The 18,682-nt window shown below is 42.6% G+C and overlaps 1 protein-coding gene across 1 annotated transcript in view; it reads right to left on the bottom strand.

The window, feature by feature from the left end:
- Cacna1e (calcium voltage-gated channel subunit alpha1 E) overlaps window positions 1–18,682 on the bottom strand; it is a 469,992-nt gene that overhangs the window by 208,811 nt on the left and 242,499 nt on the right. Inside the window, exons 6-8 of the mRNA XM_076941358.1 lie at window positions 15,465–15,568; window positions 14,526–14,678; window positions 13,254–13,435 (exon numbers count right to left, since the gene is read on the bottom strand). Of these exons, the coding sequence (XP_076797473.1) occupies window positions 13,254–13,435; window positions 14,526–14,678; window positions 15,465–15,568 (439 nt within the window). The remainder of the gene's footprint in view (window positions 1–13,253; window positions 13,436–14,525; window positions 14,679–15,464; window positions 15,569–18,682) is intronic.

An 18,682-nucleotide genomic window follows, 5' to 3' on the forward strand; every position in this document is an offset into this window, starting at 1 on the left:
CAGGCAGCTTTTCCAATTAGATTTTTTTTTTCTTAATTTTACATTTCCTCAGTTCTGCAGTGTTGTTGTCCATAGTCAAAGATGTTGGAATTCAGGATGCCTGAGATATAACCCCTAAAATGGAATGTCCTTTTCTCCTTCCCTGTAGAAATTTTGGTAGATCTTATAATCAATGGGCCTTGATTCAAGTCTGTGTGATAGTTAAAGTCAATAGAGGGTCTCACAACTGGTTAGAGTGCTGCAAATACAAGACTGAGCACTGATCCCTAAACAAGACTCCAATGGAAAGCCTGCTAGTCCTGCTTCCCTCACCAAAGCTCAGGGAACATTTTGGAAAGAGAGCCAAAAAGAACATGAGAGTCAAAGGCTGGGGAGGCATACTGTGAAATACCATCTTCTGGATTTGACATGGCTATCACACCTCACAGCAACTGTGATTATCTGCAAAAGACCCTCATAAGAACAAGCCAGACAAAATTCTGGCACAGATGGGGTAGATGATCTCCAGGCTCCACCCCTTACTTAGGAGCTATTGGCAGCTCTAGGAGAGATTGGCAACTGATGCTTTCTAGGAGAGGGAATATCATTCTTTTCTGGGAATGTGGCCATGGATAGGATTCCCCTACCCTAAAAGGGATATGAGGAGGAGGTTGAAGAGGTGAAATAAGAATATCTATGGTCATATTTTATTGTTTACTTGTTTTCTTAAGAAGAAAAATGTCAAAGCAAAGACAAAATATAAAAATGTATTATGTACATGTAGGAAACACCATAATGAAAATCACTACTTTGTACAATTAATACACACTAAAATGATTTAAAAGGAATTTTAAATGGGTGCTAACCAAGATCACCCATGGATCTCAGTGGGAGAGTCCCTGAGAGCAAGGACCAGTACCTTGGTGATGAATGGAAGAAAGAGAGAGGAGGAGAAACAAGGATAGAAGGAGAGTGCCACAGGGGACAGAAAAATAAACCATATTTTCTCCATCCGCAGAGGCTGCAGAGATTAGTCTGTTTTGGCTGATGAAGACCACTCAATGCAAGTAGGAAAGGTTCCTGCCTTGGTCTCTCCTTTCAAAGTAGACAGAATCCAAGCACAGCTGAGACGGGAGGAAAGTCAGAAGGCCTCTTATGTCCTCTGTGGCCATGTTTTAAATTATGGCTTCTTTATTTTCTCTTGACTACTATGAGTTCCCAGAACATCAGACACACTCCGATATAGATGATCAGCCAAACTGTTCTCATTGGTCTTTTTCCTAAAATCCCTTTCCTTGGAGTTAATTCAGTTCTCTGCCTCTTTGTGAGTGCAGAACATCCTGTTTTCATCCGAGGATAGACAACGGTGAGAGGTTCTCAGGAACCCTTCAAAACTGTTCTCTAGCAGCCAAGGGGGATCTTTAGAACTTGAGAAAGAAGACTTTCCAGTCCAACCCCCCCATTTCAGAAGAGTCTGAAATGAATTCAGCCTCCTGCAGGGAGGGGACAACAAGAGACACTGGCTGGAACCGAGAACAAAACTGATGTCTAACCATAACATGTAAATTTGAGGGAGCTCAAGCTGGCAACCTCCACATACTGTTTTCAACACACAAAAAATGTGGAGAACTCAAGGAGATGGTAGGTGAGAGAAAGTTAGTACTTCTAGCCCTTCCCCACACATCCACCGATCTCATGATGTCAGTTTTCAAGTTATTCCTTTAAAACAATGAGAATAGGCTAGCATCCAAGTGCATACTAGAAAAACAGTGTCCCCCATGGAACACCAAGAGCTCTGTCACCTCTGCCCTACAGCCTATTGTACAACTCACTATTACTAGATCCTCTTGTTCCCTGGCCCTCACATTAAATAGATCAAGTCTATACAGGCTTTTTGTAAGCCCCTTTTGTGTTAGCTATACCCCTGGGTCCTCCCAGAGAGCCCTCTCCCAGACATTTATGATACTTCCTTTGCCTTGTGGCTATGTGGGTATGTGTATCCACCTTCACATGACCTGCCATCCCTTTGGGACTAAAGTTCATAAATTAAAATTAGAGGCCACTCTGTGTCAATCACTGTATGACAGACAGTGGACAATGCATAAAATCATGAAAATCCAACTGGTGGGAAGAGCAGGCTGGAGGCAGAGTGTCTTCCCTTCAACCCTCTCCCACTCTCCAGGCTATCTCTTTGCCCAGTGCTTGGCAATTACAGTGATACAGAACAGTGGTTCTCAAACCTCAGGGTATGACCTCAGAATCCTGTGGGAGCTTGTTAAAATGGATTCCTTCATTCCACCTCTGGGGATGATATCATATTAGGTCAGGGCAGGACCCAGTGATCTATAATTGCAGAGATGGTTCCTGGGTGACTTTAAGGTGGGCCATAGCTGGAGGGGCCCTGAAAAGCATTGCTCAATACTTTTTCCCCCAGTGAATAATCAATTGAGAAAAAATTAGAGACCTCTTAGCTTTCCCAATGGGCCAAGCATTGTCACGGTGCCATCCTTGCCTGGCTGGGATTCTAGAAGCATTTGATTCCAGAGAGATTCAGTGAAAAGTACCTGAAATGGCTGTTGAGTCACCACTCACCACCTCTAGTTAATTTCTGTCCCTGAGGCCCCAGGGACAGATCACCTAAAGCTCAGTATTGTCTCTGAACAGAGAGATCATAGCCTACGGCTGTGTGACGCATCAGGCACCCGAGGCATAGATTCGAAATTAAACTGTGTATTAAGTGGGCTAAAAGCAGGCAAAGGAACCCTGAGCCAGCCTAATGGCCCTGTGCAGACAAAAGACTGGGAGACCAGCCTGGTGCATGGTGTGAAATGCAGGCACCAGTTCAGGAGGCAAGCGGCGCATTTGGAGCGAGTCCCAAACATGATGGCATCCCTAGTTTGACAAATTATTAAGAAATCAAAATGGATCTGCAGAGCACAGGAATGATTTCAAGGCAGAGACAGCTATGAATGGGAACGTGACACATATGAGAGAGAAAACCTGTTTCTTCCCATACAGGGAACCCAAGAATGAGATGCTACAGGCCAATGATTCCAGCAGGGTGCATGGCAGGACTTCCAGAGAACAGGATGGCATGGTGCTTCATGTTTTTAAAAACAGTTAAAATCATCTGAACTACCTCCCACCCCCATAGCTGTCCTTCAACTTCTAAATCACACACGTTTGTTTCTAACTTCCCCTCCCTCCTTCCCTTAAAGCCTCATTGATCCCCTCTCATAGGCCCCCTCTACCTTCTTAGCTCCTCCCCTTACTCATACATAAACATACACATGTAAAGATTAGAAGCTAGGATCCACATATGAGAAAGAACATATTTGTCTTTCTAGGTCTGAGCTATCTCACTTAATAAAACATTTCCCAGTTCTACCTACACGTTTTCCTACACGTTTTAAGATATTAGTTTTCTTTTCTTTACAGATGAATGAAATCCCATTGTGGGTGTGTACCACATTTTTATTGTCCATTCATTTGTTGATGGACATCCAGGCTGATTCCATCTCCTTGCTTTTGTGAACAGAGCAGGAGTAAATGTAAATATGTAAACATCTGTATGAATCCTTTGGGAATGTGTCCAGGAGTGGGGTATCTGGGCCACATGATAGAGAAAAGGTAGGGATAGAGTAGAAGGAGACAGAGGAGAGGGGAAGGGAGTGAAGGGGAGGGGGAGGGAGGGAAGGGAAGGGTAGAGGATGGAAGGGGAGGGAGAGGGGGGAAGGGAAGGATAAAAAAGGGAAGGGAGGAGAGAAGAAGGAAGAAGAGTGGAGGGGAGGGAAGGATAGGGGAGAGCACAGGAGGGAAGAGTGTATTAGCCAAGCTAAGTAAGTGTGGAAATGCCATAAAGAAACCTGTTACTTTGTGTGCTGATCAAATGCTAAATTTGAGGGCTGGAAAGATCATTCATTCTGTAACATGCCTGCTCTATGTGCATGAGAACGGGAGTCTGATACCCAGTAACTGTGTAAAAGCAGGGTGTGGCAGCATGTGCCTATAATGCCAACACTGCAGAAGTAAAGACAGGAGGAAATTTGGCTGGCTGGCCAGCCAGTCTAACTAAATGGGTGAGCTCCGTGTACAGTGAGAGACCCTGTCTCGAAACTAAGATAGAGAACAATTGAGGAAGATCCCCAATGTCAATGTATGTCAATGTATGCACATGCACCAGCCCCTGCACTCAAAAATAAATTAATTTAATTTAAAAAATCAATTGGGGGAGGAAATTAGATTTAGGCACACAATGGTAGTGAGGCAGCTAGGTAGGCCTGAGGGCTTTCAGTCACTAAATGTTCTCAAGAAAACATTTGGAGTTTAGTGGAAGTAGGCTCAGGCTCTCTGGGATTGAGTCAGCAAGGGCTTAGCGGGGCTCTTCGCTTTCCTAATGCTGTGACCCTTTAATATAGTTCCTTATGTTGTGGTGCCTCCCAATCATAAAATGGTTGCTACTTCATAACTGTAATTTTGCTACTGTTATAAACAGTGATGTAAATATCTGTGTTTTCTGATGGTCTTAGGCGACCACAGGGGTCACGGTTGAGAAGCACTGGCTTAGAGAATGTGCAGGGTGATTGTGGCCCTCTGTGTACACGTGCAGTATACCATAAACATTTTTACTCTCCCTAGGGCAGGGTGAAGACACCCACTTACAAATCAGAACTCTCAGTTTCCAAACCAACTTGCTACTTCCAAGGAATGAAACAGGTAGATTACTCCACAAACTCGATTTGCCCAGCACATTTTTGCTGGACTTCATAAAGCGCCATTTGTCTTCCACTCTCCCATGACCCCTACCTCTTTTCTCTTTCCCTAGCTCAGGTTCCACTGCCAAGCTACAAGCACACAGACAGCTCTCTCTCCCTGAGTGAGCTCATGGAGCAAAATTGCTTTGGAAAAAGCCAGATCTCTATCTAACACTGTTTTGCAGCTAAATGGTTAAGATCCTGGGAGAGCACGCCATGCTGCTCACTGGACTCCCATGGACTTCATCGCCACTGACACTAAGGGGTTCTTCAACACTGCACAGAAACCAGGCCATTTCCCTATCCCACTTAACCACCCCGATGTTTAGAAAGCTAGCTTCTATCTTCTCTGCAAACCTCCAACAACTCCCTCTTTCCTCCCTCAGCTGATGAGCCCCTTCCTACTTCCCTGAGAACAAAAGAAATTGGAAGAAAACTTGTATAGTTTCAAGCTCTTCATCTGCCAGTGAACCAGCCCCTCTCCTTTAACGTCTCCACACTCCCTTAATTGTTCCTGCCTTAAGATGGCTCATTTCCCACCAGCATCTTATTTAACCAACTAGAAGCATTTAACTCAAATGAGCAAAGCACTTTTGAAAGAGAAAATATGAATGTGAGTTAAAGAGAACCTAAAGATGTAATGAATAAATCTCCAAGAAATTAGTATCAAGGTAGTACAGAAGAAGTCTGCTTTATGTGATGTTGACACATGGGGGGGGGGGTGTTTCAAAGAACAGACTTTCTCTTTCTCTTCTTCCTTCTCCTTGAAGCACCCTACTCCATTGGCCTATAGACACCTACTCTCTTACTGCTCCTTCTCAGTCACTTTTTGCTGGTGACTTTCTCCTTGACACTTTACCTTTGGAACTCAGGCCTAGAATCTCCCCCAAGTCTCCACACTATATTCATTTTCTTTGTGGTCTCATAACTTCAACTACCATCCATATACTGAGAACGTCCCAAAGGACATTTCCTGAATAAGCTTCCACACTGAAGCCATTTATTCAATATCATCATGACCTTACTACAACATCAAATCAGCTTGGCAAATTTAACACGCCCAAACTCAATTCTTAATCTTTATTCAAACTATTAACTACCCCAGTGATAACTCCAGTGCTCTGCTTTCTCTTACTCTTGAAGCTAGCCAACCACATACCCAGAACCACCCACCTTTTGCCTCTTATAGTGTTGCCTCCCTGAGGGGAGTTCCCATCATGCTTCCTCAGACCACTTCACTGACATCCTAACTTGTCTTCCTACTTCCAGCTTTGCTCCTCTAAAGTCCGTTCTTAGCAGAGAATCCAGATCTTTAGAATGCAATCTAGGCCATGTCACTTCTGTCCTCCAACCCTGCCCCATTGCTTTTCATCCCACTGATGTGAAAAAAGTGGACAATGGTCACCAGGTTCATGTGATCTATATCCTCCTCCCTGGCTTTGCCTATCACTCACTGTACTCCAATATGCTAGCCTCTGTGCTATTCTGTAAATGTAACTGGCACATGCCCATCTCTGGATCTTTGTAATGCTGTTCCAGCTATGTGGAACATAGAAAAACCAAGAAAGAAAACCACTTAGCTCATTTCTTTACCAGCTTCAAGTCTTTGCTCAGATGCCATCTTCTCAGAATGGTCCTGCTAACAGCTTCATTTAAAAGTGAAGACACTTTTACCAGTTCTCCATTTAAATTTTTCCCCACAGCATCTATCACTATCTGATATATTCCACATGTTTACTATCTATTCCAAACTTATATCCTTAAAATGGAAATTCCACAAATGTAGGGACTCTGCTATATCCCCAACATCTACATTAGTCCTGGCATATAACAAAATACTCAATAAATTAATAATAAGTTAATGTGTCCATAAATACCTATGAGAGTAGGCAGAAAAGAGAAAAACACTTACTGTGAGTTCTATAAACAATATCTCTCAATCTCCTTTTCCCTCCTTGAAGAACTTGGAAACAATATATGCTCTCGGGTACTCGGGAGCAATGAAGGGGAAGTTATAGCTCCTCACTAAGCACACCTTACCTTGTAGCCTTCATAGGAAAGTGGGCAGACTTGCTTGCAAGATCCACTTATCAATCTCTCCTTTGATGAGATGAGTCACAGGTGAACACACACAGGTATCAGAACTCAAGCTTCACCTGTATGACAGGCTCTTACACAGAAACAGAGAGGTAGAGATGGCAGATGGGGGATGTGAGGAAAAACTGTCAATTCCAGAGCAAGAATGAGACTAGCTAGACGTGGTCCCAGATGTTAGCGAGATGATCCTAGGTCAGCTGCTAGGGCAGATGGGGTACCTCATTATTCTAGCTCCGTGAGAAGATCAGGGCTCCTGCCACTCATCTGTCAAATGAGCTTTGACAGATGTCCTCCTATCATCAAAGCATGTGGGAGGATGCAATACAGGATGGATGATTGAGCAAAGATTAGACAAGTTCCCTAGTCTCTCATCCTTCAGCCTGTGGTATCTTCTGTAGATACCACAACAGCAGAATTACTTCAAAAAGAAAATGGTATTTTTTTTCACTAGCACTAGGATATGGTGGGATTCTTTCAATATGCTTGTATATCACACACGTGAGCAAAATCTCAACGAGGCAGATAGTAAACACATGTTAACAAATTTAACAAGTATTAACTGTATAGCTAGAAGGCAGCACATAAAAAGAGCCACCTGCATAAACCAAAGGCTTTCTTAGCAGTGAAGAAGGCTCTCAGGAGACACTCAGACTCAAGATTGCCTCTTTTGCCAAAAAGCCTGTAAAGCTTTCAAAGACATCTTCCACCACAGTGGCTGGGAGCAGCCTATACAGAGACAGGGAAACTATCCATCTGAGAAAGCAGCACAGCTCCAGGAATTTCCACATCCACATCTGTCTCAATAGCAAGTGAGAAAATAAATAACTCCAGCCACAGACAGACAGACAGACAGACAGGCAGGCAGGCAGGCAGGCAGGCAGACAGACAACCTGGACATTAATAGCAGAGACCCGAATAACTTCAGATAGGGACCTGAGAAGCTTGGCAATCAGAATATTAGTTCTAAAAACATGAAAACAGCTGACAAAAGTCATCAGACAGCATAAAACAAGAACAACGAAGGTGAGGGAAACTCAGGTCAGAATCAGGAAAGAGCTGATTCTCTTGGCTACATGTAGTCCCCATGAAGAGGATTAAAGGTTTAGTACTCAAGCCAAAGAAACTTTTGCTGAGTGAACTGCACTGATCAAGGAAAGGACTGGCTGCCACGAAAAGGAACACCTATCGGATTTCGGGTAAATAAAATTAATTAAATTACTATGTGCCAGGGAGAGTTTGTGAGTTGAGGAGACCTTTGGGAGCTGTAGTCCAAACAGGTAGAAGCAGCCAGAAGAATTGAACTGTTTTGTATTCTTTCTGCCACAGGAGGAAAGGAAGCCAAGAATACAGCTGGAATTGGACCAAGCAGAATTGAAATTTTGGTAGAGACTAAAGTAAGCCTGAGGAAAGTCCATGTAGCCCTGACAATGGGACCCTGACTAATTCCCTTACAGTATAAAATGATAATGAGAGAAGCCACAAATGAATCAAAGAGTAGTCAATGGCAGAGTGATATAAGTCACCTAAGGCACTTATGAAGAGTCTGTACAGCAAAAAGGGGACAAAAACCTTTGCGATTGTCCTAGTTGGCTTTAATCATCAACTTGACACAGCCCAGAGTCATCTGAGGTGGAAATCTCAATCGAAGAACTGTTCAGATCAGATTAGCCTGTAGGCATGTCTGTGGGGATTGTCTTGATTACTAATTATTATATGAGGGCCAAGTCCACAATGGGCAGCACCATTCCCTGTGAAGTTGGTCCTCTGCTATATAAGAAAGCTACCCAAGCATAGGTATGTAGGTAATCCAGCAAGTAGCTTCTATTTCAGGTTCCTGCTTGAGTTTACTTACTACCACAACCTCTGTCAATAATGGACTGTGACCTAGAAGTATGAGACAAATAAATCCTTTCCCTACACGACATGGTTTTTCTCATTATGTTTGTCACAGCAATAGAGAGAAAACTAGAACAACACTTTAGAAAAAATAGATAAAATGAACCTTCATGCCCGAGAGCTTCTTATTTATTTATTTATTTATTTAGTATGTGATACCCATAACTATGACTCTCTTTCTGGTCTGAGTGACCAATTAGTCTTGTATCATTAGAAAGAAGGGACAATAGAATGGTAGAGAGTAGCTCCCTTCTCTTCATGCTCTACCTGATGAAACTTGTCAGTTAGGTGAACTGAACCATCACAGAATGAGAAGTGGCAGAAGTTGTGATGTCTCTTCTTGGTTGTCAACTTGGCTATACATGAAATTAACTAAAACCCAAGCAGCTGGGTACACTTGTGAGTTATTTTTCTTAATTAAATCATTTGATGCAGGAAGGTCCACCTTTAATCCGGATCTTTTGAGTTAGGAAGATCCATACCTTCTGGGGGCAGCTTATATAAAGGATATCGAAAAAGAAAGGTTTTGTTCTTTGTCTGCTTACCCAAGCTCTGGCTGGCAAGTCTATTTCTTCACTGACATTAAAGCCTACTTCTTTGGCATTCCAGTGTATAGTGACATCCAGCTGAGACATTCATCCTGGTGGACTAAACAACTATTAGATTCTTGTACTTTCCATTGGTAGTCAGCCATTGCTGGATTAGCTGGACCACAGCCTGTAAACCACTCTAATAAACCCCTTCATAAATATTCATCCTATCAGTTCTGGTCAAGAACCCTGACTAATACAAAAGGGAAATCTACATCTTAATGTCTGCGTTTTACTGGAGGTAGTAATTCCTGTGTAAACCATCCAGACATACATACTTGTATTTATGATATTAAGTTGATTTACTGTTCATAGTTAAGTCCATGCTTTATAAATATCATGTTTGTGCATATACATTTTGTCATCACATAGTCTAAGCTTAAATCACATGAGAAAGAAATCTTGATTGAGGAAGGGGATCAGAACACTCACAAAGTAAGCAAAACTTGAAAGATCCACAAATTTTCTCTCTGAACTTATAAGCTCATTAAAAACTGCCAGGGAGGGGACACTGTTTAGCCCACCATGTTGTCTGTAAGCCAGCCAGGGCGCTTCAAGTATGTAGCATCCATGATTTGTCACCCATGCTTCAGTGTGATTTTTTCAGCTGCCTCGAGTAACCCATGCTCTTAAGCAACTCCTCACTCACACACCTGCCAGAATAATCCACAATAAGCCCAAGAAGATCACTGGTTTTCCAAGATTTAAAAAACAAACAAACAAGCAAACAAACTCTGCCAGTTTTCTACATGCTTGTCTGCATGTAGCCCTGACAATGGGGCTGTCAGGGAGAACAAGCACACAGAAAGGACTGACAGGTGTGTTTGTCTACATCATTTCAGCTGTTATTTTTTTACCTTTCCCTATCCCTTTTTTTTCAAAGATAGTTAAATTTCAACCAATAGAAAGCCTTTATGATGGGATTTTACCATAGTGAGCCTATTTTCAGTGGTCCAAAGAGTCAGTCTTCTGGAGCATGTCTCTGCAGTGACAGGAGGCTTAAGTCAACAAGGTGTACCCAACTCCTCTACACAGCCCTGATTGGGTCTTGCTTCAATTAGGTCCTTGCCCAACTAAGACCAGTTTTAATGGCTCTCTAGAAGAATCCAGGTTTTGTCTTTGTTCCACTCACTGAAATTGAGTGCCATTTGTATTTGATTTCTCCTGAATCAAGAGGCATCTATCCATCTCAGTATGACTATCACCTCTGCCAGTGATGCCTGGCCATATGCCCCATGCCACTCATATTTTTTCAGAGTACACAAGAGTTCTTTCTGCCTATTTGTAGCCAGATATTTTGGAGAAACCATCCCTATTGCTCAACCAGTTCCTCTATGCCTGGATCCAACCATCAAGGCCAGCAGGAGGCTTCAGTTCAATGACTAATAGGTTGGACTTCAGAGAGAGGTGTGAGTCTGTGGCCCTAGGAACTGCTGTGATGAAAGGTTTCAGAGGATCCGTCTCATTGACCTCTTTTCCTCCCTGCTTGCTGCATGGAGCAAAACTCCACGGAAGAGCTAGATCACTGTTGCTTTGTGTAGCCTCTATTGCTACAACTGACAGATAACTGGAGAGATGGGAAATTGAAGAGAGAACCATGCCAGCAGGGGTCGTGCCCCTTCCCTGCCTCAACTGCCATCTTTCTAGTGTTTCTGCATAGTGCTTGATACAGAATATCTACAAAGTCAGTAGTTGTAGAAATAAGTAATCAATCAACAAATGAACGAATGCGGAGTGATGAGCAGCTCATCTCTTGCACTCTTGTGCCTCTCAGTACCAGCTGATCCCTGGTCAGAGGAATGGCAGATCACACTTGTATCCTCAAATGCAACACTTCTGCTTTTAGGCTTTCCATGCATTTATCACATCACTTAGGTGAGTCTACACATCTAAGTGAAGTTCATCACTTTCAAAGCCCCACAAGTGACACCAGCCACTGCAGGACCAGCGCTATAATTTCCTGAGGTTCCTAGCTAGTCTTGGTGACATCGCCTCAAGACAACCTTCACATCTCAGATGGGAAATGACTATACTCATCATGCTTGCCTCCTCCTCCATGCTGCCTCCCATAGCTAATAAGAATTCCAGGGTGTCTTCAGGGGATTCTGCATCACAGTGCCCTAGGGTTTGCTGAGCATCGCCTGGTTTGGGAAACCTCTATCCTACCCTCTGGAATGTTAGCACAACAGCCTGCAACTCTTTTCTGCTAAATTTCTCAGTTCTACCTTATTCATCCTGTATGGGAATAGATCCAAACTAGTTTAGTCATTTCCTGGCATCTTTAGAACATAGGTGTCCGGACCTTCCATGGATTCCAAAATCTGAGGTTTCTCAAGTCCCATATATGGCACAGTATTTGCATATAACTGTATCCAACTTTCCATGGCTTTAAATCACCTATCTGATACTTAAAATGCCCAATACAATGTAAATGTTATAGAAGTAGTTGTCCTGTAAAGTCAGGAGATAGCGACAAAGATAAAATTGACTATAGGAGTTTGGTATAGGTACTGCCACACCACATTAGGCCTAATTACTTACCAGCAATATCCTAACAAGCTGTAGAATATTTTACAACCATAGCTGGTAGCAGCCATAGTTTGAAACCTAAAGGGGCTGACTGCAATGGTCAGTCAGTTTCTAACTGCCTACATGTATAGGCTTCATATAATCCTTGTTCTCTGGGCATCAGGTTTGGTTGAGTCCCTTCCTAAGACATGTCTTTTCCTTTTTCTTATCCTTTCAAAGACTGCTTTCTATGTAAGTCGCACAGTATTCACTTAATTAGCTTTGTACATATGGGATGAGAGAGAGGGGGAGAGAGAGGGAGAGAGAGAGAGAGAGAGAGAGAGAGAGAGAGAGAGAGAGAGAGAACATAAGAAAATGGTGGGCATCCTGAGATAAAGCCAGGTAAAAGGAACATGCATAAGTCGGATCATGCTTCCAAAGGACTGAAGGCAAAGACACAGAGAACACAATCCTTCACAAGCACCGTCCCCCGTTGCTCTGCTCACTCTGCCCCCTTACATTCCATGCACATCCCAATGCTCATGATTGAACTTGGGCTCTACACCATGCCTTGGGGGACTTATTAAAACCACACTCTGGAAGGTAGAAGAGAGAAACATTATGGTCACTTTGTTTGACTTCTGTCTCCTCGCTAGAATCTCTAGCACCCTGTCAGGTGGCTGGTCAGCTTTGTCTCATGTACCAACTCAGACGAGTCTGACCATGTGAGTCACCAAGGGTTCCACTGAAAGCACAGCTCATCAATTATACACAACTACCCAAAGTCAGAATCTCTGGGGCAGGAGCCTAGGAACTTGAATTTTCCGAGAGCATTTTAATGAGTCTCACAATTAAACCATGCTTTCTCTGGGCATGTAATGCAGTAGTTCTTGACAGTGGCTGCATATTAAAATCAGCTAGGAAGCTTTAAAAAAATGTCAATGACAGGCCTTTACCTCTAGACATTCCTACTTAATTGGCCTGGAGTGAAGCCCAGGCAGTATAATTTTTAAAGCTCCCAGCTGACTCTAATGGGCCACTGAGGTTGAAAAACACTATAACAGCTTTTCAATCTGATGGTGAGCCCTTTGGGGACAGTAACTGAGACCTTTACACCTATTGGAACGCATCACTGTGCCCCACTACCATGTGGATCCAAAACTTTCCACAACAAGGCAATCTGATTTAACTTGTTCATTCACCTATTGACAGAATGACGATGGAATACAATCTATCAATTGCAATAAGACACTTACATACTTCCACTCAGCAAAAATCCGAAAGGGGTGGGAAGGTGGGAACCTGTTAGGCTCTTCTAAGTTCTAAAGCTAAATATGGACATCCCCAGCTTTTCCCTAGCCTTTTCTGTTCCAGAGAAACCAAAACAGTACCACCCTGCTCCCCACATGACATCCACCAGCTCACTCACATTGTACAGCACAGTGGTCCACCCTTCCATAGTGATGCATTGGAAGACAGTCAGCACAGCAAAAAGAATGTTGTCAAACTGGGTGATTCCATCATTGGGTCCAATCCAGTCCTTACACTCATAACCAGCGGGGCAGCCCTGCACACCACATGGGTGAGGAGGATCAAATCCTTCTAGAATACCTGCAGAGATATTTGGAGAGTGGGAGACAAACCATGCAGTGCTTAGCATGAACCGGAAATGATCCTAGGATGCCATAAGTAAGCAATTCTCCTACCATAGCCAGATGCTTGCCTTTCTTGCCTCAGACCCTCTCCCACTTTGGGCTCTCTACACCCCTCAATTCATATCTACATGCAACTCAAAATACTTCTAAAGAACTCTCTATCTTCTTCAGGCCTGAAGCTCTACTTTGGCCTGCACTGCCACAGAAATTCCCAGGGCTGGTTCACACAGAAGACCCTGAGGTAATGGCAAAATCTTACTCATTTTCCAAACCCTGGGAATTGGGATGAACCTTGATTCTCCCCGAGTTTCTCCAGGAGAGTTGTAAACACCTGGCTGCTTTATTTTCTTAACTCTTTGATTTTTAGGAATACATTATTTTTTAATTTAAACTAAAGGTAAAATAAAAATCATTTGGAGATCCTTTTCATAAAAACATGGTACTTATGTAGGACTCTTTAACTTATTCTTTATTTCTTTTAGCCTCCTCCTTGACTGTCATACTAGAGTATACTTAGCAGGTGATGAACAAATAAGATACAAACATATGGGAATTTGGGTTTCATGTATCCCACAATTTCCAAGGCACAATTGACAAGCCAACCTAAAAAAGCCCCCTCAGTTCTCTCACAAATGTGAGATGGAACACAAGGGGAGCTCTCTGTGCAGATCCATCAGGACATCCATCTGATTCTGGTCTCCAGGGTCCCACTAGTCTATGGATCAAAGATATGTTCTGTAGAGTATTTATTCAGAATGGCTTTTGGCATGCATTCTAAAAGCCCTCTATTATGGATAGAGGATCTGAGACCACCTATCTGAACCTTTCTGACTATATACAAGGCAACATGTTTTGCAATATAACTTTCAAATAGATCTTTAAGCTGGTTATACCTCCAAAAGCCACAAACTAGGAAGTTTCTGATTGTAATCCTAGAGTTGAGATAAAGTGTGCTTTTTCAGCAAAGCTCCAAATGCCCTGAATGTATGCTCATGACCAAAGGGAAGAGCACTGGGAGAACAGAGGACAGAAAATCATGACCTTACCTGAATTGTTCATGAAGCATGCTCGATGCAACTTGCCACTGTAGAACTCCAAGCCAATGATGGCAAACATAAGGATGGCAAAGAAGAGCAGAAGGCCAATCTGCAGAAGAGGCACCATGGCCTTCATGATGGACTTCAGCACAATCTGCAGGCCTAGAGAGAGAGGCAGGAGTGAAGCAAAGACCTCGTTCATTGCCTCCTGACAAGGTGGGCTCTTTTACTCTCTCCTACTCTTCCATCAAAAACTGAACCACTAATCCTGAGATGATAGGTAACCAAGACAAGTCAAACAGAAGGCTGACATCATCTATATCCCTTCTCCTGTATCCTTCTCACCACTCCCTGACCTACACATCATCCTCCGTTTCCTCCGTGATAACATATAGATTCCTTTCACAGATTCAATTCATTAGACTGTGTTTCATACTCAGTCTAAAGTCCCTGCCAGTGGATAAACCCTACAAAACAGGGACAACTTAACCCTTCCTATTACTCTTTCTCAGATCCCACCCTCCACCTACTAGGAGAGGAGTACAGTACTGATCAACAAACTGATAACCTCTGACAATACATAGAATTTTTACCCTTAGGAAACTGAAACACTTATTGCAGTAGATAGCACTACATGTATGTAATGATCACAATTATGTTAGAATGTATAGGGGAAATAAATGAAAAATACATCCAATTAGCATTTATTTCAGAGTGATGCAATAGGAATGGTCTTCATTTACTTTTCCTTTATTTTCCTTTCCTGTTTTTATCTTCTATTATTATTTAAATATGAGAAAATGTTAAATCTAGAAGCACACTGCTATGTGATTGCTGCAAGTCCAGGGCTTCCCTCCAAGAACCCTTTCTCCTCTGCCCAACGTTGTCTTAAACCCTGGATCCAATTGAAGATACTAGCCAATCAGAAAGAAGAAAGTAGGTGCTCACTAGGTATTCCTGATACAAGCTTTAAGGGCCTCAGGACACGCACAGCCCGGAGGGTTCGCAGGTCCACGTGGGTGTTGAAGTGGGTTCCCGCAGTGGCCAGGATGCTGTGGATAGAGAGACACAAAAGACTCAAGGTTATCTCAGTCTGTCTGTCCCCTCCTGTTTCATGGGGAGTTTGGGCTATAGCAGCCTCTGCCTGGAAAGTACACAAAGCTAGTGCCAGCTGTATGTGGGCGCACCTGAGTCTGAGTGAATCACCAGTGGTGTTAAGTGGAATTAAATATAGCCATCTGGATTTCACTTTGCAAAGAAAAAGTTACCATCATACTGGAGTCCTAGTCCCAGATCACGAGCAGAGCACATGGGCTCCAGCATAAGACCCACACCTGAACCAAACCTGGTCCCTCACTTTCTTCTCACCCCCTTCCTTTCCTGCTACCAGGCCCTTACACTTTTTACTTCAATGTCACATAGTCCTATCTCCTCTTCTCTTTAGGGAATTTGTCAGGATTAACTTCAGTGAAGAAGTAACTTACTCTCTCCTCTTCCTTGACACTCAGAATTCTTAGCAAATTAATAAATTATACTGACATTCATGACTGGGAGCTATGTCCGTGGTCATTATACATTATTAATATGTTTTCTAATCACCTCCAAATCAGACTTTGACCTGAACTGGCTTCTGTGCTTTTATTTTTCCACCTTCTATAGTCACACCCACAAACTCACACACACACACACACACACACACACACACACACACACATCTACACATCCACAAGAATCCTATTAGACTGTATCTAGCAAGTATTAAGGAGACAATGCATTTCATAAAACCCAAGGATAAAGCAGCTACTTTGTGGGGACAAAGGCACATAGGACAGGACAAAGGATTTGTGAGTGGTGAAGCAGAAACTTAAGTGTTAGACAAGCTAGTTTAAGTCCTGGCCCAAAAAACTATCAACTTAATACAAATTTCTCAAGCTCTAGCTGCTTTGTCTGTTTGTTTGTTTGCTTTGGTTGATTTGTTTGTTTTTTATCTATAAACTGGAGAAGTACAATGGCCTAGTTTTAGATATAAAATGACACTGTGTTAAAGATGAAGAACGTCCTGGGCCAGGCATGGTAATGCATGCCTATAATGACTACACTTAACAGAGCTGAGCCAAAGAATTGCAAGTTCAAGGCCAGAATGGGCTACTCAGTGAGATACTATCTCAAAAAAAATGGTACTGGCAAGTATAAAGTACATAATTGACATTGTCTCTGACATAAAGATCAATAATATTGATTTAAATTTTGCTGGCTTATTCTTCGTTTTGTGAGATAATACTTTTTATCCCTTACAGCCTCTCCAAGATTAGCCCCTCAGTTCGGAAGCACTGGGAAATGAGTCATCTGGAAAACTTCATAGTAGCAAGAATGGCCGACTTAACACAGTGTCATTTTATATCTAAAACTAGGCCATTATACTTCTCTAGTTTATAGATAAAAAACAAACAAACAAATCAACCAAAACAAACAGACAAACAAACAAAGCAGCTAGAGCTTGAGAAATTTGTATTAAGTGGATAGTTTTTTGGGCAACCTCCCTGCAAGATTTCAAATGTAGGCAAAGCGAACCATATGAAAGGCCCCATGGCTCTAGGAAACAGATGCAAGGTCAACAGGTACTGAGCATTCGAATCCAGGATGACATGATCACAGAGACGGCTATGAACACACAGCCATGGCACCTGACAAGCTGTCTCAGTGTAGGACACTTCCAACGTTAGTCGTATCCAAACACGTAGTGCTGCACAGCTCATGTTAGGACACAGAGAGGAAGTTCACACTGGATTATGTTACTGGAATGGGTAGTGGAGATTGCTTTCATCTTTAAGACTTTATTAGACTTTAGACTGGGGGAGATGGCTCAGTATATAAAATACTTGCACTGCCTGTCCCCAGAACTCACATTAAAAAGCCAGGCATGGTGAAGCACACCTGTGAGCCCAGCAACTATGAGATGGGAGGTGGAAAGTAGGTAGATTTGTGAAAGCTCACGGTCAGCCATCCTGTCTCAAATAGAGAGCAGAACTTGCCCTGGGACCAGTACATGGAAGTTGTCTTCTAACTTTCACACACAAACACCATGAAAGCTTGTGCTTGCACCTACACACAGAAACACACATACACACACACAAATTAAAAAGTATCCTGTAATTCTGTGCTCATAAAATCTCAAATAATAATAAAAAAAAAATGCCTACTCTCATAAAGCACTTGTCCTAGGCGAGCTTTCTAAGTGTCCTCCATCTTTCATGACCTCAACCCCCACCAAATTTTAGCTTACAAAGTTAAAAGAGACCACTGGGAAGGGGATGGTGTAACTTCTAAAGAGGAAAAAAGAACAAAGACAAATGTAGAAAATAGAACTGAAAAACTATGGCAGAAATAGACAAAAGAGAAAAGAAAGAAGAGAAAAAAAGAAACTTCAAGGATAGTAAAGGAATAGAGACTGAGGGAAAACAGGCCCATTGTTCTGCTTCCCCCTTGAACAAAGGATGGACTCAGCACTGGGCCTCTTGTGCGGCCCAGGTGCTAGACTCTCCCTCCTTCCTGGTGTCTCACAAACACAGTGTGTGGAATCTGCTCTGCTCAGAAACTAGAGTTCTGTTTCCTAGGATACCTAGGTACTCTGATATTCTTTCATATCACACAAAGAGCTGCTGGAAGTAAAAATTTCCTCCCCAGGCCTGGGTATGACAGGTATGCTTTGAAACATGGAGGCAGAGGCAGAAGACAATGTTAAAAGAGAGCAAGGATACACAATGAAAATGTGGTAGGAAGGCAGGAGAATGAGACTCTAAGATACATAGTAAAAACTGCGGAGATGCAGGCAAGGAGGAAAATAAGAAATAAAAGCTAATGGAAAAGCAAGTATCGGGGAAGCATGCAGGTAAGCGCATGTCAGAAAAGTTATAAAAGCAAAGCTAACATGAAAGACAGAGAAATGTGTTATTTATCACAGGGGGCTCACAGAGCCAGCCATATGACATGTTCACTATCCCACCATCAAGGGCATTCTTGAGTGAATCCATCTCACACTCCTAACAACCAAGCAGGACCTCACACCGCCCATGTTCTCAAGCTTTTTGGTTCCTTAGAAATTTCTTTTTTCTTCCAGTACAGGAAGATAGATGATCAACAGAGCTTTTAAAACATACATAGCCACT

The sequence above is a fragment of the Arvicanthis niloticus genome, chromosome 10 (assembly GCF_011762505.2).
Source record: "Arvicanthis niloticus isolate mArvNil1 chromosome 10, mArvNil1.pat.X, whole genome shotgun sequence".
NCBI classification, from domain to species: Eukaryota; Metazoa; Chordata; class Mammalia; order Rodentia; family Muridae; genus Arvicanthis; species Arvicanthis niloticus.